This window comes from Opisthocomus hoazin, chromosome 6, assembly GCF_030867145.1.
Source record: "Opisthocomus hoazin isolate bOpiHoa1 chromosome 6, bOpiHoa1.hap1, whole genome shotgun sequence".
Taxonomy (NCBI): Eukaryota; Metazoa; Chordata; class Aves; order Opisthocomiformes; family Opisthocomidae; genus Opisthocomus; species Opisthocomus hoazin.
The window spans coordinates 7,030,258-7,052,937 of record NC_134419.1 but is presented as its reverse complement, the minus strand read 5'-3'; the positions used below and the strand labels follow the sequence as shown (position 1 = coordinate 7,052,937).

The 22,680-nt window shown below is 45.6% G+C and overlaps 1 protein-coding gene across 4 annotated transcripts in view; it reads right to left on the bottom strand.

Moving 5' to 3' along the window:
* Positions 1–1,662: 1,662 nt before the first annotated feature.
* The window catches only part of LRP8 (LDL receptor related protein 8), a 198,359-nt gene continuing 177,341 nt past the window's right edge, over positions 1,663–22,680 (bottom strand). For 2 of the 4 annotated variants that reach the window (XR_012764382.1, XR_012764383.1), the window contains 13 exons: positions 19,221–19,340; positions 18,966–19,091; positions 16,951–17,122; positions 13,918–14,145; positions 13,224–13,342; positions 11,651–11,790; positions 9,043–9,184; positions 8,461–8,613; positions 7,605–7,835; positions 5,505–5,573; positions 5,098–5,270; positions 4,407–4,548; positions 1,663–4,070 (listed from right to left, as the gene is read on the bottom strand). Coding sequence is in view for 2 of the 4 variants with exons in the window: in XM_075424452.1 (XP_075280567.1) it covers positions 4,032–4,070; positions 5,098–5,270; positions 5,505–5,573; positions 7,605–7,835; positions 8,461–8,613; positions 9,043–9,184; positions 11,651–11,790; positions 13,224–13,342; positions 13,918–14,145; positions 16,951–17,122; positions 18,966–19,091; positions 19,221–19,340 (1,712 nt within the window). In the remaining 2 variants the exon portion in view is untranslated. The remainder of the gene's footprint in view (positions 4,071–4,406; positions 4,549–5,097; positions 5,271–5,504; positions 5,574–7,604; positions 7,836–8,460; positions 8,614–9,042; positions 9,185–11,650; positions 11,791–13,223; positions 13,343–13,917; positions 14,146–16,950; positions 17,123–18,965; positions 19,092–19,220; positions 19,341–22,680) is intronic. The other 2 variants (XM_075424452.1, XM_075424453.1) reach the window with 1 other exon arrangement.

Below are 22,680 nucleotides of genomic sequence, written 5' to 3'. Positions count from 1 at the left end.
TTAGTGTGGATTACCTCAGACTGTACAGTTACTATGTGTAAAAAGTGAAACAAAAAAAATAACAGAATTTTATTGCTAGTGCTGTACAGAGTCAAAAAAAGGGGGAGGAAAAGGGAAGTTGTTTTAGCAGGCATATCTCGATGCCCCAGCCAGGTCTGCGACTCTCTGATGAGGCTCTTTTGCTTCTTTTCAGTTGTGCTTTCCTCTCTAGTCAGACCTGGACAGATTTTTTTTTTTTTTTTGGTCAGTTTTTCTATTTGCTACCATATTTGCCCCACTAAAATAATTAACTGGAATGGAAAAATATTTTAAAGTATGAAAAATCTATTTTCAGTTAAATAGAAAATTAACCCACCAGTATTTACCAGTGCATGACTCCATATTACTTTGGTAATAACTGTGTCTGAAAAGCGTTAGCTGCTTGGCAGCGTTCCTTTAGGGACAAACGCTGACTGAAATTGCCTTTCAATACATGCACGGCTTCCCCAGGCGTTGTAACCACACATGACAGCGAAAGGCGGTGTTGTCTTCAGCGCTCTGATTTCTAATGCTTCTTTGAGTACATCCAGCAGCTTACCTGGGGTAGGAAAGAGCAGGGTCATCTGACGCAGGGTTTGGTTGTCCTGGCGTCCGAGAGGTACGTGTCAATGGATAATACCTGTAGTTGTGGACAGTTCATTCCCCTGGCTGGTAACTTGAATTCCAAGTCAAGTTACACACAGACTTCCCACAAAGACAGGCCACGGGACACACGGCCATAACTCACAGGAGAGAAGTCAAGCCTTTGACTGCCTGCTTGGGCGTCTCTCTGCACAGGGAAGTGGCGCACAGAGTTCACACGGGACCCAAACCGTCCATCCATTTTGGAAAAGGCCTCCAGACGTCCTTCCTCGTTCACAGTATCCTTGTTTTTTGTCTAGGATTTCAGGGGCGGGGAAGAGAGAGCAAGCTAACTGCACATTGAGCTCTGACTCCCTTGTGTCTCCAGCTGAAGCTGTCCTTCTAGTGCAGCGGATCTCATTTCAGCTTTATTTCCATCAAAGAGATGATTTGTATGTTTGTTTTTTTTTTTTTAAAAAAAAACCCCACAACAACTCAGGGCTGCCTGTTGTGATTCCAAGAGCAGCACTATTTCTGTGGGGTTTTTGTCAGGATAGCAAGAGAGTGCATAATTGGCTGTAACAAGTTTTTCAGCCTCAGTAGATACGCTTTACCAAAAACTGTACAAAGAAATTCAGTGGTTTGCAGCTAGGCCTTGAGTAGTCCAACATGTAACAGCTGGGGTTAAAAGCTGCACCCGTTTTGTTGGATGTGCCATTCACTTCTGAGGCATTTTCTCCCAGCGCGTAAGGACTAGTGTACGTGTGCTGCTGGCAGGTTTACGCACTTTGGGTACATCACTGATCTAATTGTGCAGCTCAAGGAAATAACAAACCTGGTGCTGTTTCCCATGGGATCTGACGATGATCCAAACCAAAGCGGCAGAGAAAGAGAATTCAGAACCAAACGGTCTGTTAATTTTTGTGCAGCTGTACTGAGAACAGCTGAGTTACACGCCGGCATTCCCCAGTCCCACAATTAACAGTCAAGGAAAACTCACATTATACAGTCCCAGGTCTAGCACAGCATTTTAAGCACTCTAATTAGGTTCAGTAGTCCCAGATAAAAAATTTAATCTTTCTATAGAAACAGTGCACTGTTTTACAAATGTGTTCATTTGGTTTTCAGTAATCCGTATCGGTGTGAGTACAGCAAGAGTTACACAGAGCAGATCCCGCCCCCCCCCGGTCCTTTTGTCCGTAACATAAAAACTGAAACACAAAAGGCACCAAGCAAGAACTTACTCCGACCGAACTTCAATATGACAAGACAGAGATCAGAAATGATTACAATGTTAAATATCATCCTAACAATCTGAACCATTATTTAAAATAATTAATTTCTTAAAAAACAAATTTGGTGTTTGACTTCTCAGTAGTTACAAATCTGTAAAGTTGAAATCAGCACTGCACACAGAGTCATTTACAATGGTCTGAAAAAACCTGCAGCCTTTTATACATGGTTTGTACAGGTTTGTTTGTGTGTATGTGTTCTTAAAAAAGTATCAAAACTGTAGAACTTCCAAATATATTTACATTTGTCTGTTAGTTACAGTGTTAGCACATACAGCCTGTCCTCAGTTTTCTCCTTCATGCACACAGTGCATGGATTTGTAGAAATGGAGCTTCACACCTTAAAACAAGAATTGGGTAGCTCAATCATTTTTTCACTGCCATAAAATCTAAAATTTGACTAGAAGGATGCTTGATTATTTATGTAAAGTCTATGCAGGCCACAAAGTATTCTGAGAGTACGCAAGATGTTTGTAATGCAGACTAGGGCCGCAGACACTTACTTTCTTTTCTTGGGCAAGAATCAACTTCCAGCTCACATTACACTGTGAATTTATTCTAAAAGGAAGAAGAACAAATGGAAAAAAACCCCAAACCTTTTCAGGCTGAGTTTCTTCTGCTTGCTTGAATACAGAAGCTCGGACTGATGTGAGAACGCTGGGAAGATTTCTCTGCGTTTCGGTACAGCTCAGGGAGGTGCTGGTCTGTTAGCAGTGGCAGGTGAGTGCATTAACTTCCCGCAGAATTCCTGGGGAATCTTACAGAATAACGAGCAGAGAAAAAACTGCGTTCTTCCTGCAAGGATGAGGGATGACCCAGCCAAAGGCACTGGTGAGGCTGCGGGTTTTTAACCTCCTTTAACCTCCTTGCCTAGTGCTCTGCGGTACGGGAGATCCAGCGTGGCGTGGGTGGTTCCACTGCAGTAATTTGGATGGCAGCCGCTGCGCTTCAAAGAATTCTGCATACGGTGAGCTAAGACACTGCCCCACGGCGAGCGCCTCCTGAATCTGGACTCCTGGTCAGTGGGCGAAGGGGAAAAGGGCAAGGAGGGAAGGGATTTACTTTTATTACTGTGTTGGGTTTTTTTCCCTGATGAGCCGGGTGAGAGTGTTCCCGTTGGGTGTACAGGGAAGTAAATGGCTAAAATCTTTGTTTCTGCTAATTCTAAGCTCGTTTGAGAGGTGCAGGATTCCCAGTGGGGAAAAGCCTTTAGATTTACATTTAGAAACAAACAAAAAACCTAAATCAAATTTGTACCAAGCTGTAAAAAGTAACAATACAAAACAAAAAAATGTGTGCAGTAGGAGTTTCTCCTGACTGAAATGCTGTAAACAAAAGCTCTTCAGATGAAGCACTGCAGATGAATCCTGCTGGGTAGACTGGAAAATGGGAAAGCAACCCTTAGGAGCCAGCTTGGAAAACAGGAGCCTCGTTAGGGGAGCGCTCCGTTTGTCCGCTCTCTCACAGTACAGCTCTTTCTTACTTAGTGTCTTTAGATTTCAAAGCAAACGTCTCAAACATCCTGTAAAAATTCAATTATCTCTAATTTTCATAAATGTAGGCTAGTAGTTTTAAAATATATGTATATATTTTTATATATATGTATATATTTATATGCCTATATATCTATCTAGTCTAGATAGATATATACACAGATAATCTATGCACAGCAAGCCAAACATACAAAAAATAAATACTCTCACCCCTCTACGATATTTACAGAACAGATCCTATAATTCAGGTTTTGTTAATAAATATTTCTAAACTGCCTGTACAGAATTTGTTTTACTTATGTTGATGGATAGCCACAAAGCATATTCAACATATTTACAAAAAAATATCTATAAATATAGTCTTAAAATAAAGCAGTAGCTACCGAACCTTCAGCCTGGCTGGTTATGTACGTTGAGTTAGTAGCTCAGCTGTCGCTTATTCACTATCACAAATGGGTAGTGCAACAAGTTAAAATGTGTATAAAAGATTATACATACAAAACTCTCACATCCTTTGGATGTTTGCAGTTCATTATAACTTTGTGGTTACCCTTCTGCAACATAAATAACGCTTAAAAAGAAGCAGCAGGTTCTGTAATCCAAAGCAGATTTGTTCAGTGTGTTGTTCGGAGCAGCAGTGTCATCCTCATGGCAACCCGTCGTCTTCTAAGCTTAATGCTACGCGCTGTGAAGGAAGAAAAACCCCACACTTCAGAAAATTTGTGACTTGAGATACTGTTGCTAATTTGTGTTTCTTGTTAAAAAACTCGTTGTCCTCCCCACTGTACTGGTGACAGATCAACTTTATGCGCCGATTTTTTTGCCCCTAAATGGGGTCGCTCGCTCAAGTGTTATTAAAGAGGTGCTGGAAAGTTTATTTCACTTGTGTATCACATGGATGAAGTTCCTTGTGAGGGATGACACCTGCTCTGGTGTGACCTTTAGCAGGATCTGCAGATAACGTAGAGCATTACCTGTGTGCCTGCCTGTAGAAGCTACGTTGCCTTCACTCATTACTTACCGATCTTTACGCTCTCTTCTAACAACACAATGCAGCTGTCACAGCCAGCGCTTCACCTCGCCAGGGCCGCTGCTGGGAAGGAGGCTCCTCTACAACGTGCCATGCACAACAGGTTCTCTCCCTTTTGCGTACGCAGGACTTGCTATCAAAACAAGTGTTTGCTTTTTGTAAAGCTTGATCTTGCCAAGGCAGATTTCCGTAACCTCTTACAGAACATCATTCATGCCTCCCTGTGAAGAATCTGACTCTGCTTTACACTGTTGTATTATACAAAAAAATATCCTCCCTGGTTTGTAGAGAAACTGAAGTTATCCTGAGGGTAGTTTAGACGCTCGGTAGCAGCCTGAGCACAGATACAATGGAATCCAGTGGAGGATAAGTAAGTAATAGCTGTCACATACTGAGCTCTTGAGATAGCCAGCAAGCGCAAAGCAGGCTTACTTAGGCACAGTGCTTAGGACAATCACTCTGCATTTGAACACAATCTTATTATATAGACGACTGTATTTCAAGAGAACTGCATGAGCTGCCTAGAAGTTTAGGCTTCTGCCTATTCAATGATTGTTAAAGAAGTTCTGTTTCTTGCTATTATATGGCAAATAACCAACCCTGTAATCGGCTGGAGATAATTCTGTACCTCAGCTCTCAACAAAATTAACCTTCTGGTTCCGCAGTTTCCACAGATACTTACTGCTGGGTAGACATGTCCAATTTGGGCAGTCCGCCCAATGTGGATTTCGTCTTCATCTTCCTCTTCTGTTGTCTTCCTGTACACCGGATTATCAAAATTCATGCTTTTAGTATTCTTCCGTTTCCAGTTTCTCCAGATGAGGTATCCCCCCATGCACAGCAAGCCAATGACCACTGAAGGAAGGCAAATACAAGGGCTGTTAGCCAGTGTTGTGGGAGGTCATGAATCTGCTGGGGTGTTCCCACACAGATATCCACCCTTGCACAATTTTCTCCAAGCCAGGCTACTTTTCCCCATTTCACCAGTTCCTGTTCTCTTTCCCACCCCCAACCCTGGAAGTCAGAGGAGGGTATTTCCAGTAGCATTTTGGTATGATCTCCTGCAAAGGTTAAATCAAATCAGCTTACCGACAGGAATGACAATTCCAATAACAGCTGCTGTCACAGTGGAATCAAAGCCTTGGTCACTATTGGCATCTGTAATTAGAGAAGTAGTTCCAAACATTTAATTAATTTGCTGGTTTTAAAGCCACGTCTAAAGAATGTTTTATGTTAGTAACCATGTTGTTCTGCCCATGAGAAAGCTTCTGTACTCAAAGAGTTTATGAGAAGTTTTGTAATAATGTTATTATGGAGAAGACAAAAAGCACGTACGCACAAACCTGAGCGAAGCTGAACTGTGTCTTCTTTGGAACGATAAAGAGCCTGGCCCCGAGGTGCTGCTGCCCTCGTAGGATGGCAAACCACGCACCAGGAGAGCGCGGCCAGTTAAGGGATGTGCTCAGTGCAGCGTTGTCAGAGAGCGAAGCTCTGGCCAGAAACGAGTCAGTGACTGCACTTGTGCCTCTAATTTTCAAGTGCAAACAAGGACGCTAGTTTCACAAAACGTGACATTTAATAGCAATTCCATGCACGGGTCAGGGGATGGTGAATAGCGCTCTTAAGAATCCACAGCAGAACACTTTCTAGTACTCGCACAATTAATGATTTATTGAGCTGTCAGAAAAAGTATGTAGTTCAAAGCCATCTGCATAGCTTTTTTTTTTTTTTTAAATTATTTTTGTAGTTATTTACAGCTAAGGAGTTAGTCAACACATACATCACTCACTGCTGCGGTCTGCCTCAGCATGCAAGGGTGACCCCAAAACACGATATACTTACAAGGGAAAGAAACAATTACAGGGAAAAATAATAATAATAATAAAAAAATCAATATACCTTTCAAGATATATAATACTTAAAAATGTTTGCTCTGAACTCTTATAATAGTGGATCGGCACAGAAAATTTATTTTTGCTAAAACATCAGGAATTGAGAGAGGGAGCTCTTTTGATATACCAGTTCATGGATCTTAAAAGGCAATTTATCCTTTTAAATACTTCCCTGTGGCAGGCTGTTCTATTACATAGTTATTTACTTCATAATAAGCCAGACTACTTCAAATGTGGGCAATTAAAGCACCTTGCTTCTGTGGCTTCTTGAAAAGTTAATTACTGCATTTGAAAGAAATTTGCACAAAAAGAACTCAGAAGAATGAATTTTAGAAACTGGATTCTGCTTCCCACATGCAGTACAGAGTGTGCTGCGTTGCTGTTCCTACAAAGAGGCGCCTCAGTCAAACTGGGATGGCTTAGTTTTGCTTTCCAGGTGCAATGGAAACTGCCTATCTTGCTCAGTGAAACGTTTAGAGGGGAAAAAGTATTTTACTGTTTTTAAAGCAATCCAGCTCTGTTTGAGGTCTTGCATCATGACAGTCCCAGAGAGTGAAGTCTTCTCTCTGGACTACTTTTTTTCCCCCCCCCGAAAAGCAGTTCAGCTTTTCTGCTTTGCCTTGGCAGCACGATCTAGAGGGGTCACCTGTTAGCCCTGAGACAGTACGCTGACGTTTCATTACACGCTCATTGTGTAGGGTGAGCTTTGGAGAGTCTGTTGGCGCTCTCCCTTGGGATACGTATCTCACATGTCACGGAAAACTTCAAACGTATGTCAAGGCTCAGGGCACAGGAACAACAGTGCAGCCTGTCTTGGGCTGCAGTAATGCCAAACACCCAGCAGGGCTGAAGGTGGACCAGAGGCATTTTTCACCCACAACTTGTGCTGGAGACCATTAATAATTAAATAACGAATTAAAATAGGTGAAGCCCCTATGGAATCATCCATATTACGGTATGCAGTGCTACAAACAGCACCAAAGCTGGGATGAACTGGTATTAGGCACAAGTCAAGGAGTAGTTTGAACTCTTGGGGCCTGACCTCTAGAGTCTGTTTCATGTGTGTTGGATGAAAAAACGACCTAAATTCCTCAACATCCTGAGCGGCTGGAATCGCATCAGCCATCGCAACGCAGATGTCTCCAGAAAGAGCACCTGACTCCTCCCGCTGTGCAGCAGGATGTGCCTGCATCTGACCCGTTCATAGCTCAGACGGTCGGTCAGGTCTCCCACCAGCGCAGGAGTTTGTGTGATGCAGTATATATAGAAAAAGAAAAGAGGAAGCGCATTCTCTTACAGTGCTGTGATAAGTTGCTGTTTCCAGTGGTCATCTCAGAATCTATCAGGATGGGTGTGGTGGACGGTAAATGAAAACTCGGGGTGGTAACCGTAGCTTCTGATGCAGCTTTGGGGATGGCTTCAGTGGTGTTATTGGCACTGCCAATTACAGTCACGATGGTCGTGGTACCGGCAGTTCGGGATGTTGCGGTTGTAGAAACCAGTACAGTAGTTGAAGTAGTTGGAAGATCTGAAAAGCAAGAGCAACAGTGTGATTCGGTAAAAGTAAGTACACAAAGCAAATCACAAATGGTGATATAAACCTGGGCCGGATTCTTGCGTTAGTACTGAGTAGAAGCAGAAAGCAAATTCCAATTCTATTTATCAGGTAGCCAGGCTAGCGACAGTTCTCTGCCTAAAGCTACAGAAATGATTTCCTGAAGTCAAGCTTTATTTATTAATGGTAATGAGGTATTCTGGATGGAAGGTAGTTAAAGAGTTCCAAAACTTAGGGGCTTTTTCAGTACCTCAGAAGACAGTGAATTTGCACCAGGAACTATCTGCATGTTAGGGAAAACTACGCTGAAACCACCCGTCTCTTCAGGACATTGTCAGCAGTGACTGTGGCCTCTCTAGATCCAGAATCTACAGGGCAATAACGTGCCAAATTTTAATGATTTATTGACCATTCCCACTTCTTGTGCTGGGCCTTATCCCTTTTTTCCTCTTTGTGCTGTATCTTTTCCTGGTTATGCTTTCAAGGCAGCAAGTCTGTGGAATACAAAAGCTAACGTTTGTGTCCCACCACCAGGAAATACTTTCACTCCAAGCATGACTTTGTTGGAATAGCGCAACAGCGGCGTGGCTGTATTTACCTTTGTAGCATTTTTTCATGTCAGGACCCAGCGACATGCTGTCAGGACAGGCACACGTGTACTTGGGAGAGTGGGGAGAGATCTGAGGCGCAGGGAGACACAAATACTCGCAGCCTCCGTTTGGCTGGGGGCTGAGCTCACAGGAATCCGGAGCTGTTCAGGGATGGAAGAAAAGACGAGGTATTTTTCTCATTATTTATTTCTTGTTCTTGGCAAAGAAATACCAGGTCCTCTAAGAAGGCTCTCTTCCACTCCCTACCTCAATTAATTGGGCTACTTAATCATCTTTACAGTTTGGAGTGAAACCTTACAGACTACTATAAAACCTGCCCAAATATATAATGAACGGCAAGCATCACAGTGATGAGAGTAACTCACTGTTACCAAAGATGCTAATTAAACACCAGACTTTTCAATAAATGCTGCTGCTGAATTAATTACGAGGAACTTCAAACCTAAGGCATTGATTTCCCATTATTACCTGTGCCTTCCCTCTCATCAAGAACCATCAGAAAGCATTTCATTTACAAACTACATAAACCTGATTTAGGGCCATGCATATACTCCAAGGATGCGTCTTACCTTTGGGCTGCTTTAATTCGTGAAATACCACAATGTCATGAGGATTGTTGAGATTTTCTGCCAAAACGGAGATGTCCAAGCCATTCAGCCTGTTTGCGCTGAAGATTGCTTCATTCTCCAGGTCGGTCCAGAACACTCTGTCCTGCAGGAAATGCACAGGATTTCTGGCCTGACCCTGCTCAAATCCAGCTGGATTAAACTCCAGTAGTCACCAAGTCATCACACTGTGTTCCTACGTAGGGGCACCTTCAGTTCATGTGACTTCTACCTGCAGTTTTTTTCTTTTTTTTGGACATTGTCATTTCTAATGTTTAAAAGTACAGCAATCCTGCATGTTTATGAAGTGCTTAGTAATTATGAGTAGCTACAAGACTGAGACAAGGGAGCAGCAATTTGGTGAAGTACAGGAGAGTTGCATCCATTCTATTTCTGAACCAGCTTTTTTTTAAAGACAAGGTGGGTCATGAGCAGAACCAGAGGGCCATTCCAGAAACTTCTGTTACCTCTGCTGATTTTTTTCTCCTTTCCAAAGATAAGACCTGCATTAAGCAGGTATCTACGAAGAGGCCAGTGCCTACGGCACACCTGGAAGATGAGTATCCGTTTCTCTTCTATGATTAGTCTCTTTTGCATGGCACACTATGATGGAAGGTACAAAATAACTGGTCGGGGACCTACTCAGGCATTGCAAACAGTATTTAGCTGCTTGCTCAGCTACGTATGCTGCTGCCTGCTAACGACAACATATATTTCAGTAAGGAAAGCCACGCTGCTGGAGAACAAGGGCAAATTATCAAAAGCAAACAGGTTGGCTGTTATTCTAAGCAGCCACTCAGATTAGGAGGGTGTAGAGAGGTTAAATAACCCAGGAGATCCTTCCAAACATTGCTGATCAGGATAAAACTGAAGAGCAGTGATGCCTTGGGGAAACCCCTGCCCAAAGTTAGCTGCCTAGGTATCACGAACATTGCGCAGGAGGAAGAAGGGTTTTAAGGTGGAGGGGTTTGCCGAGTCAAAAGCCAACCCAGTTAAGCGAAATGAAGAGAAAAGAAAGGAGGCTGTGACACATGCCTTGACAGGGAGCCAACCTGACACCTTTCTGTGCTGTAGCTTACCTAGAGTGAGGTGCCAAAGTTGAAGCTTTTGTTCCCATAATCACTAAAATAATGACAGAAAGGAGCTCAGCTACAAGAGAGAAGACTTCATTGTCCCAGGCCAGTCATACTTGGCCGTCCTCTACCAGGGGAGGAAGGGCTGGATTGTCTCTCTGCTTCCACCCAGGCACCACAGGGATTTGAATTATGTCTTCCATACCCCTGGAGTACTCCTGAGACAGGATGGGGAATGCAGAGGTTTGAACGCGTGCTTAGCATGAGACACAATCTGCAAAGAAGCCGTTAGCCCTGGGCCCTACCACGGGGTAGCTGTGTATAAACTAATGGCAGAAATGTGGATACCCATTTATGGACTAATTTCTGCAGATCTCAGCAGGACTTAGTCCTTCCTTGATGACATCTGAGGATCTGAACTGTATTATTTAATTACTGCCCTGCTCTTAATAAGGCTGCAGTGTGACACCGAATTACATGAGAGCACTGAATCTACAAGACTGCTGGGGTTTTCAATGGAACATGCTCAAGAGGGAGCTGGAAGCCTAACGCCTTTGTGAAAACAGTCTTATTGTCTTTGTAGGATCACAGCCACCTTGTTTTTGGACAAGGAAGTTTCTCTGATGCGTGGCAGGGTTTATGTGTCCTAGCTGGAGCAGTTCAGCCTGAAAGAGAATTACCTGACCCTTTCAGAACGAGGTGAACAAGCACCTTTTCAATGCCAAGTGCCCAGCCTCAGCAATGCACCGGGGCACAGTGACTGCAGGGGGAGCCCTGCCAGCGCTCTGCTGGCACAGATTCTCCCAGCTGAAGCCTTGAGAATCCTCAGACAGGTGAAAACCTTTCTAACGGGGCTTCTGCAGATGCTGGGGTGGACAACAGAAATAGCCAGCCAAGGCAGCAAAGTTTAAGGGTCCATCCTCCCCTGTGGATTCTGCTGGCACCAGAAAATGCAGAGCAGGTATGCAAAGAGGGTGTGAAACAAAGCTGCTGAGACCAGCAGAGCGCTCTGCTGCAGGCTGAGAGGTTCCTCTGAGCCCAGGCAGCTCCCCTCTATGTCCGACTTCTAAAAGATGACAGACGTTGCAGTGTCACTCAGTGAATGGCTGTCCCACCTGCTGAGCACAGTAAGTGGCTCCTCCATTCCCCTGCTAACAGTTTTGGACTTTACACGGACAGTTGGCTCAATTCAAATCATTGAGGAAATCCCATCCCACATTTTCCAGCTCTGTGGGAGGTGTTGTGCTGGGCACCACCTGCCCCTCACGGATGCACTGGTGCTACATGAGGTAGAAGCATGAGACAACGCATCGATTCTGATTAAGGGCTACAGAAAACAATTTTCCCCACTGAACCCACACCAGGTTAATCGGTTTCTATAGCAGCGAATGCCCTCGCTGAGCTTTCTGTGCTATGCAGAAGGCAGAGCTTTTAATCAAGAAGAGCTTTGAGACCTCTTGCAGTCTCCAGTCTGTTCTGCATCCGTTTCTGACTCTTACCTCAAACACTGCTAAGCCAAAAGGATGGCTCAGGTCGTCAACAGAAGAGATCAGAACTTTTCTGTTGCTGCCATTGAAATCAATGCAGGACAGCGAATGCAATTTGGAGTCTACCCAGTAGAGACGCTGATTCAGCAAATCTGAGAAGTGAAACACAATGAAGCAAAATTACACACAGCTCCTGCAACTCTTTTTCTCTTGCCCAGCATGTTTCTCCTGCTGGCAGCATGACTAATCTCTTTATTATTGGGTCTTTTTTTTTTTTAACACTAGTTCTGATGTTGAATCAGTGCCCAGATATACTGGGATAAGACCCTATAAATGAGATTAAAAAGGAGGAACATTCTGGTGTGTGTGTGGGGGGAATGCCTGACTGACAGCTTTGTACAATGAGGTTCTTTTGTTACCAGGAGGAGCCGGGCAGCTGCAGTTTGGGCTTCCCAGAGTCACTCCATCAGTGCCCCAGCAAGAAGCTTCATCCCTCTCAAGGCTATTCAGTCCTCGGCCCCTTGCTGGAGAACAACAGTGATTCAGTGAAACACCCCCCTGCAGGCGGTGGGCCATTTACACTGCTTCAGCCGTGATGAATGCTGGGTCCACAAACCCTTCTTGTGCTGCAGGCTGGGGAGCGCTGGTGGTGGGGATGCTCCTGCCACAACCAGCCAGGTTTGGGGGAGGGCGCAGGTAAGAGCGGGAGGGAAGGATCCAGTGTTGTTTAGAATGTTAAGCACTGAATTTCTCTTCCTGGAGCAAATTCACTCATTTTGGATGAGATTCACTAATTGGAATGCAAGTGGATGAGTGCCAACATAAAACAAGTTCTGTAATTAAACAAGTCATTAATTAATTTCTTAATTACTAAGGATACCATTATTTGTTCACAGCAGTAGCACTTCAAACACTATGCATTGGTAGCAGCATTTTGTCCTACATCCTTGTCATGGCGAGACTTTTCAAATATAAAACCAAGCAGAGGACCTCACATCTGCATGGCGTTAAACACGCACGGCTGTAGCTCTGGAGGAGGCTGCCCCATGAGGTCAGCAAACCTCCTTCCCACTCCAGCAACCTGGTGCAGCAGCAAGAACGACCACAGCCCTCTGTGTGCCAGCAGGATGCAGGGTACGGGCCAAGATGGGTACGCGGGGCAGCTGGGCAGGCACGTCGACGGGGAACGGGCTCCGCAGGCTGCATCTCTTTGCTTGACGTACCGTGCATTGATCAGTCCCACAAAGTATCTGGACACTGCGTCTGAGACAGGTCCAGAGACACTGGCACCCATGACTCTCTGATGCTTCTTGGACTACCAAAGGATTGTTGCAGCTCTACATCCTTCCCCCAAATTTCCCTCTGCCTTAAGGCACACCTAAAAGCAACGCAAAGCTCCTGCTGTGGCAAGACTTACTGCCAACGCTCGCTACAAAATCGCCCGTGTTGTTAAGTGACAGAGTATTTCCAGGATTTTTGTGTGCAGTTTGTGTTTGCACATTTACAATGTTGTTTTCCTATTTAACAGTAAGAATAAATTTACGTCAGCCGCAGTGGATGCTGTAGCTCTAACCTGGGCACTTACCAAGTGTGATGCCATTTGGCCACTCGATGTTGTCAGTCACCAGCACTTGCCGCCCCACGCCATTCAGGCCAGCTTTCTCGATCTTCGCTTTGTCTCCCCAGTCAGACCAGTACATGAACCTGAAAGAGACAGATGCAAGAAAACAGTAAATTGGACCCAAGGGTCAGAACTCTGCCCTACTGATCGGAGTAGGAGGTGCAGTGTTCTCTCCTTAACATAGCAAAGCCCCTCAGCCACTTCAGTTAATTCTGGTACGCACCTAGCAAGCCACACTGTCCCAGAGGATACTCTGCCACAAAACTTGCACCAGAATGCAAAACCCCACCTCAATAACCCCATGAGAACTATCTCCTGGTGTGTCTGCTATGTGGTACGTGGGCTTCCTTTGTCCAAGCAGCCCCTACACGTCAGACAGACGACTTCATTTCCCAGCACAACCCGTGTGCCTGGACCAGCTCAGGCCCGTCGAACACGACCTGACCATTATTTTCAGAACTTGTTTTAACAGCAGTGGCCTTCCAAAGATGTAGCTGAACCATCTCAGCAGTCCTATTTAAGTTCAATGGATCTATCTACCTTGCAGGACACCTGTAAGTCTTGATGAGATGAGCACCACCCACAAGTTTGTAAGAGAGGCAGAAAGAAGACTAGAATGCCCCTGTTAGTGAAGGGAGTGTCCGTGGTCTTTACCTACCTCCGTGTGGGATCAACAGCAATGGCTCTTGGCTCACTCAGGTCAGTGTTGAAAAGTGTCCTCCTCCTGCTCCCATCTGCAGTGGCCACTGAGATGGTCTTGTTTCCGGAATCTGTCCAGTAGATATTCTTATGAACCCAGTCTATTGCCAGTCCTTCGGGAGAGTTCAGCTGGCTGTCTATCAAAATCACCTGCTCAGCTGTGTCACTCGCTTTGTCTATGTAGGCACTGCAAAGACAGGACTCGTCACTGCGCTGACACACGGCACAGAGCGCCGTGCAGATGTGCAGGGGGTTGGACCTCAGGCAGCTGAATGCCAGGTAGCACCACTCCACTCCCACGGCAAGACAGCGCACATGTGGCAGCATGATTGACATAAAAACCTTTACAGCTGCATGCTGCATCCTTCCACTTTCTCCTACAACGTGTTTTTATTTCCCTATATCTGGTCAGCAGGCACTTCCAGAATAGGGAAACATCTTTTTATTTTTCTACCTGCTTCCTGCTATAACTGCCCAAGCCAGCAAAACATTTAACTTCAGGCATGTTAACTCCAATAGCATTGATTCATGGGATTTATGGACATCAGAAATGTAATCTCCAGTGCTTTGCTGAACAGAGTTGAACTTAGCATGCAAACAAACGTGCTTAAATGCATTGCAGGATTAGAACCTGGGTAACTAATTATGATTCATCAAAGGAATTCATGGAGCTGTACGAATTTGGCAGCAATCTCATTAGATACAAATAAAATGTTCACTAAATAGCAGTGGTAGCCTCAGAATTTTTCAAAACACTAATGAAAGGCAGCAAACCCCACATGGCTGTTTCACAAATAACTCCGTGCTGCTCATACAAGCACACAGGTTGATTCTGCTCTGTTGCACGTGCACCAGTATCGATTGGATGGAGTGAACTAAAATAGAATTATTCTGAGTCTGCATCAGTGTTTCTAAGAGCTTAGTCTGGCTCTTAGAATAACTTGGTACATCTTAGAAAACTTACAAAAGAGCAGAAAGTTCCCCCCCCCCCCCCCATCCTTGAAACCTTTTAGATGGTTTACATCTGCTCACTGCCCATCCTGCCCTTGGCCATGGAACGGGACAGTAAGTCATACAGGAGCTGAGCTCTCAAGTACCAGATCAGAGACTTGGAAACAAATGTCTAAACCCAGGAACTCTTGACACTGTTTCTGGTCTGTGGCCCAGGCAGGAACGGCTATGCAGAGTCAGGCTGGATTAACAGCAAGCTACTGACCTTCACTACAAGGAATGGTTTTGGTTTCTCTCTGACCCAGTGCCCACTGAACGGTACCATTGGGGTTCTGCAGGACGTCTGACAATGGTCCCAAGACTCCTGTTTTATTCTGATGGGCACCACAGGTTCTAACTAGACAACTCCAGGTCAGTTAATCGCTCCCCAGTGAAACAGCCATGTTCAACGCTTCCCGTCCACCACTGCGGTGAGCTGCTGCGCTGTACCCTCAGCGTGACTCACTGCACTGGTGGGGAAGCTGAGAGAGGCTCCCGCGGCTTTCAGAATGGGAGGGCTGGAATGCAGGTGACATTTCAATTCTCCCAGTAACTAAATACTGTAAAATATCTTCCGACACCCCAACGGGGACATCACCTCGACAGGAGAGGGTCTAGAAAGGCAAATGCGGTGAGCATTAAGAAAGATGGGATCTCTTGTCAGTAATTACGTCCAGTACCATAGTTTCACCTTGTGATAGCTTCTCAACTATAGACTGCTTTTCCCTAGAGGACTGCTGCAGGCAGAGTCCTGTTCTCTGCTGGAGGGACATGGTGGCCTTTGGTTTAGAAGCGTTTGACATTAGGGAGAGTAGCAGTATCTTAATCAGGAACCTTAGTTGTTACATTATGATTGCACAGCTTACTCTGCAGAAAAGGTGGGACTTCCAACAAAGCTAATGCAAGCAGGAGCAAGAAAGAGAAAAATTCTGCTGTTTGGAAAAAGTCTTGGTACAGCCATGTTCAGGGTATGAACACTGCTCAGGGGCCCCCAGCGCCGCAGGGCATTCACTGTCAGAGCTGCAGAAGCAGCAGGGTATCTTGAGTAATTCTCTGCATATGAATACGAAGCCCTTGCCTACCCCTGCCTGTGCCTACAGAATCAAGAGCGAAAGCAGCCAGCTTTCTTCTGAACCATCTCCCCATCTTCAGAGCCCCACAGGGTCGCTCGGGGTACCTGCCTAGCTACTCGAGTGCTTAATACGCAGCACAGCGTGGGCAAATTCCCCTGCCGATGGCATGGGAGCTACCACAGCCTGCAGAAACACTGCCTTGGCTCCCACGCACTGAAACCAATCAACCTTTGCCTGATCATTAGCTAAAATCCAGAACAAATCACTGTGGAAGCTGCAATAGGGGGCAATAGCTATGCAAATCAGCATACACACAGGGGATTTTCAGCACATAAATTAAATACATTTTTGACTCAGCACCCTCACAATCCCTGGTACATAATGCTGTGATGGATGCCATAAAAACAGATGAAGGAGGAGGGAGAATGAGAATTACAGAACGGGTACTGTGGTCAAGTGCTGTGAACTTAAATCCAGTCCGCCAGAGACTGCAGTGGGCAGCTAGCATCTGTGTGGCTGCCTCCTTGCTCCCACCATTTGCCTCCTTAGTGCTTGCAGATGCGAAGTCCTTTGTGGTTGCACGTACAGCAAGCACACAGCGCAGCACCGGTCTCACGCAGCACTGCTTAGCAATATTGTGATTCAGTAAACAAGAGTCTACGTGCAACTGCACAAATGCAGCAGGATCTGTTATTGACGAAAAGCCTTCCTGCCTTATCAAACCAGATAACTGCACAAGCCCCTGATTTCTTTATCAATTCCTAAAAAAGCTGACAAAGTCTGGGTCACAATGGGTAATGCAATAATGGAGGAAAAGCCCTCAGGTTCACTGTACCCTGCATTGTTCTCTGCAGATTGTGCGTAAGGGGTACAGACTGAACCACAGCTTTGGGAGGGTACCAAAACACACATCCTCTTTTGCCCCTTACCTGTAGATTTTTCGGTAGAACAAATCACACCAATATATTCTGTTTGTTGCCACCTCCACGTCCAGCGCCACGACATTCTTCAGCATGGGAATGATGCGAGAGTAGTCCCTTTTCACCAAGTCTATCTTACGGACCTCATGGCGATTGGTGAAGATCAGGTACGGACTCTTGCCTACCACAGAAAACAAGGACATTTGTCATTTTAGCAACTGACCCAAGGGCTGGATGCAGGTTTCATTTCTCAAACAACAACAGAACTATCAGTCACTGGTAGTTCTGCTTCACCCCACACCAGAAGCAAATGTAAGCAGCTTCCAGGGGCAGAGCTACCACACGGGGACACGGAGGACTGCAGCACCTCTGTGGTCACTAGCCGCACAATGGGTCTTGCTCTGCCCATTCTGCTAAACCACAAGCAAAACTCTGGGGAACGTCCTCACCTTTAGTTACACATTTTAGATACAAAATACGTTGGCCAGATTTCGGTGATTCATGGCTAGGCCAAGGAAGAGACAGCCCTCTGGGCTGGCTGGAGGGATGGGAGGCAGCCAGACTTGAGGCATGACAGAGCCACACTGAACCCAGCAAAGCCACGACTGGTTGCCAGGGAGGAATTTTAGACTGTCACGTGCACGCAGAACTCACACCATCCATCCGAGCACTTGGGCTCAGCCAGTTCACATCTCTCTTTTGTGGGGCCAGAGCCAGCAGCCTGGGTGCTGGTGATACCAGGAAAAATTTCTTCACCCAAAGGGTTGTCAAGCACTGGCACAGGCTGCTCAGGGACGTGGTTGAGTCACCATCCCCGGAGATATCTAAAAGACGTGTAGATGTGGTGCTTCGGGACATGGTTTAGTGGTGGACTTGGCAGTGCTAGGTTAACAGTTGGACTTGATGATCTTAAAGGTCTTTTTCAACCTAAACGACTCCATGATCCCATGATACTGCTACTGTAGTTGTGATCTCAGGCCAGCCCAGGCCAGAGCCTCTCAAGAAGCATAAAGTTGACCTGAATTTTCCAAAAGACAGGAGAGCACCTCCCTGCTTTAGAGAGAGACAGGATGGGAGGCTCAAAATGAGCGTGAGTGGGTTAGATTGGTTTGTCTGCAACAGTGGCCAGTAGAAGATCCTAGTGAAGAGTGTCCTTCCACTGGGAAGGATAAAAGGGGATCAAGGAGCATGATACTGAAAGGGAAGAGCTAGGACAAGGTTCTAGCTCTGGAATACATTGTGCTGCAGGGCTCCCAGCACACACTCGCAGGCACAGTAGAATTTTCTAACCAACAAGCAGATCAGTGTCCCAGGATCTGGGTCAGTCCTAACTCACTGCATGTTTGAGACCAACAGGCTTCATGAGGACAGCAGGGGACTGTGCATATCATATCGAACCTGGGAAGAAAGAGGCCATATGGATGTGCAGGATAACACTAGAGAAGCAATTTTGTACTGCAGATAACTCACCCTTCCCCAAGAGACCCATTATTTCCATTAAAGCAATGCCCAGCATAGCTAATGCTCAGTCTTGCACAATTCAACTTTCTATCCCTCTGACATTAACATCCATTTTTGCAAGAAGGTCAAGCCAACTGCTGGTGTTCATGCTGGTGTAAGAGGCTGGGAGGGTGGAGAGCTGGCTAACCCACCGTGCTTTAATTGGGATGTTTTCTTCCTTTTAATACTACTGCCACTAAAAGTTTTTGCTGCACTGTTCTTAATAACACTTGTCAAGAAACTTTCTTTTCTAGTTTCAGCTTCAAACAGCCAACTAGCGACTGTAATCTTGCTCTGTACACTGTTAAAATATTCTGATCTGCATGATCAGTAGTTCTTGCCTAGAGACGCATCTGCTGTCAGTGCAGCAGTTCTGTGCTGCTCAAAATGAAATGTCTTTGCTTGCCTGCTTTGCTAGTTGCCTTTTGTTTCTGTTCCTCTAGCCTCAGCCCTGCAAGCATGTTTTCTTATCGGAGTTGTGATGTTGAGCAAGCAGAGTTTAAGTGCCTGTGGCGTTCTCTTACCTACAGCTTTGCAGTTCTTAGACAGGGTGTCCATCTCATATCCCTCGTAGCACTCGCATTTGTAGTCCCCCTTGTAATTAATGCAGATCTGGCTACAAGCGTCTGGATTCTCACATTCATCTATGTCTGAAAGGAGTGTTTGAAACCCATCAATAACTTGAAATCAAACCATCTGTGATGGAGCAATGCTGAAGTGAATATAATCACGTTTCTGTATGGTGAAACACAAGGGACTGCTGTTTGCATGTAAATTACCTCCACACGTTTTTTTATCCAGAAGCTTGTATCCGGGCGGGCATTCACATTCATAACCAATCTTCAAGTCTTTGCATATGTGTGAGCAACCACCGTTGTTCATAGAGCATTCATTAATACCTGGAAGGCAGATACAGATTATCTATGACAAAGGAGGGCTTTTAGTTGCAAGACTGAATAAAATTAAGATAGGTCCTCAGAAATTTTCCTGTATCGATCAGCTTTTGGTAGCCAGGAGCTGGCCCCATAGAGCACACAAGTGACTTCACAGACAGTAAGCCACCACCCTATCACTTTCTTGCTCTTTATTATTCCAAACGAACACTGTAGGATCATTTTGACTGAGAGCTAGTGGCTAATAGAACAGGGAGCCCCGGGGATACAGCGTATGTGAATCTCTGCATCTCATCCCATCAGAGAGCTGCTGCTTTGAGCGTGTTCTGCCACATGTGAAGAACTTCCAAGGGACCCAAGGGCTCTCTCCAGGAGACTCTTTCTTCCCGTGCGCTGGTTCATGTTGACTTTTCTGAACAGTCTCTTTGAGTTTTAATAATTCATGCTGGGGGAATCTCATGTCCCAGGGGCCAGCTATTTTGAAATACTGTACTATTTTCCCATCTAGCTCCAAGGAATGATCTATGTGAAAATTCCAGAAAACACCAAAGTACAGTCAGTGAGAGATACTCCATTAGCACTGAGACACAGTCCTCCCACAAACACCTCCCACACAACAGTCTCTGCTGGCAGCCTGCATCAGCCCACGTGTGCAATTTATGAAGCAATAGCCCCCATCCTCTCTTGAGGCCCTGTCTAAACCGAGGCCACCTCTCTGATCCTGCTTTCAAATGATGAAATGACTAAATGGATCCTTGTAACTAGAACTGAATGAGAGGTTGAGGAAAGCTGGTTTCCTGTCAAAAATAACGTTTCTTATAACCTACACAAGGTGAAGAGAAAGTCCTTTTCCTGAGTAAGACTGAACAGAAGCTGTAGGATTTCAGGGATACCGGTGTGGTGGTGCAGCACCTCCTCACACCTGTCACTCCCAGAACCAGCCAACATTGTATTCCTGCTTGCACTGCAGGAATAGTTAGCTGGTGTGCAGTGCATCGGGACAGCTTGGCACTTTCCTTGCCTTTGTACAAGAGCAGTGAGTTGGGCTGATCGGGTGCTCCCTGACTGCACCTGGAACTCCTGATGCCTGGAGTCGCACCCGCCTGGTAAATGTCAGAACTGTACATTCTGGGTAGTACTGGAGTTGTACAGTTGCTGTCTAAATATCAGGATTGCATCATGTGGATTATGACCGGGATGGAAAATTGCTGATGCCTAAAGTCAATCATCTTGAGACCCTATAAACAACGGTACCAGGGAAGGAAGGCCCTTTGAGCTCTCCTGGTCTGCAGCGGGCTGCGCCCAGTAACTCCCTCTGGGTGGGACGCTTCTCAGAGTAACTCGTGAATACCTGGGCTGATCTCCTTCAGACTCAACCTTTGCCCGTTGAGAAATCATTTGATTTGAAGTGAGTGTTTCACCAAACTCCAGGGGAATTTTTGTGTGTGAATCAATTCAAAACATAATATTCTATAACTGTGATCATAATAGCAAACTCTTTTTAATCACTTCTGTAAATGTTAAGTTAACCAGTGATTAGTAGTTGCTAAATTCCTGTGATTCTCTCTTTCTTTAAACTGTGAACACATCCTGAATTGCTGCTGAACATATCCTTTAGATATAAGCCGCTGTAGTCTAAGGCCGGTTCTGCATTCAGCCACACCTAGGCTCCTCTCTGAGAAGCAGTTTAGAAAGCAAGGGGGTCCAGTCTGAACCTGGTGACTCAACGGGAGGGTGCCCCTATCCCCTTATACTTTTCTTTCCCTCTGTATAATTCATCTTCTATTCAAAACCCCTTTTGATTTACTATTCCATTCATTTAATAAGTAATAGAGCGAACCTTGCCAATGAACTTTGTAAGATCACATTTTCTAAATTTTCAGTAAAATTTTTTCTTGCAAAACCTTTGAGTGATTGTTTAAACGACCTAACCACTCATTTGTGACATAGAACAAGCAAAACTTATTTGCCTCAATCTACAATGCAACTTAAAGGCAAGTTTTTAATTTATCTTTTACTTCTTGATTCCTTGCCAACTGCAGGTGAGCAGTACAGCAGAGCCATTAAACAACTGCTCTTGGAAGAAAACGAAAACAAGCACAAACTAATTATATCAGCAAGACTAGGAAAGTACCATGCCAGAAGCAACCCCATCTCAGCTCTGGGGTGCTTTCACCTTCCTATCAAAGACACATACATATAGATATCAACACATTATTAATAGAGCCAGTTCACTAGGCTCCAAGCAGGTGTCCACAGAGTCACACTGTGCGTTGCCACTGTTCAAGGATGTTTATTAATGGATATCACCCATGCCTACACTTGCACAGGCCTCTAGCAAGTTGGGGCATAAACACGCACAACTGCTCTCTGCAAAATACCGCAAGGGCTGTTTTGACTAACAAGCAAAGCCTCACTCAGATGATCCCCATGGTTTCAGACGTGCTTTGTGGAAAGGATGTAGAAACTGTAAAACAAGTGCTGGTTCACTTGCTGCACTTCTCTACAGGAGCTGATGAGGAGCCAGGCAGAGACCTCAGCCTGTTGGCTTTCTGCTGGGCAGCTGCTGCCCACTCCCCAGACTTCAGCAGTACATTCACTGCCTGCCTAAAAGAAGACAAGTGATGTTCTGTCTTCTGCCTTGCTTTCGGGGCAATCTCGGAGGGCACTGCAGCATCTAGCACGCAGCTAGACAGACACACCAAGACGAGGAGCATGTCCTGCACCTCCCGCCTTCTGCGTGGATTACTTGTGGGTGAGCGTTACATTCACAGCAGTCCACATCACTCTGCACTCTTAAAGAAACCCTTGGGGGCTATTCTCTGTTCAGCTTCCTAACTCAAAAGACACTTCCCTGCCAGCCTGGGACTGCACCAAGTCAGCCATGGCACCACCGTAAGGCTGAGCACCAAGCCCAGATGTGCCGTACCACTGCCCAGTCTCCTGAGACAAACTGGGCTGCAGCTTTGCTGGGTGACGTCCACAGACAGACAAGTTGCAACACCCACTCAGAAAGACAGGGAGATGCAGTTTAGTGCAGAAGAAAGCAAGGGCATACTGAAAGCACAAGGTAAGAGCATCCTCACGAGGCATGCACACGCACTTCTTGTCTGGTACAGAGGAGAGAGCAACAGTTCTTCCTGAATGGGAGTTCTTTAAAAGGCAGCCACTGAGCTCCATGCTACTGGTGCTCCGTGATGCCATGGAAAGGGATGCCACTCTGAGACATGTCTGCACTGGTGAAAAAGCCAAGTCTGTTTGAGTAATGCTCCAGAATGGGCCTGGTGCCCACAATGCCCGGCGGGAAACATGAGAGAGGGGATGCCCGAGGCAGAGCGGCACAGCT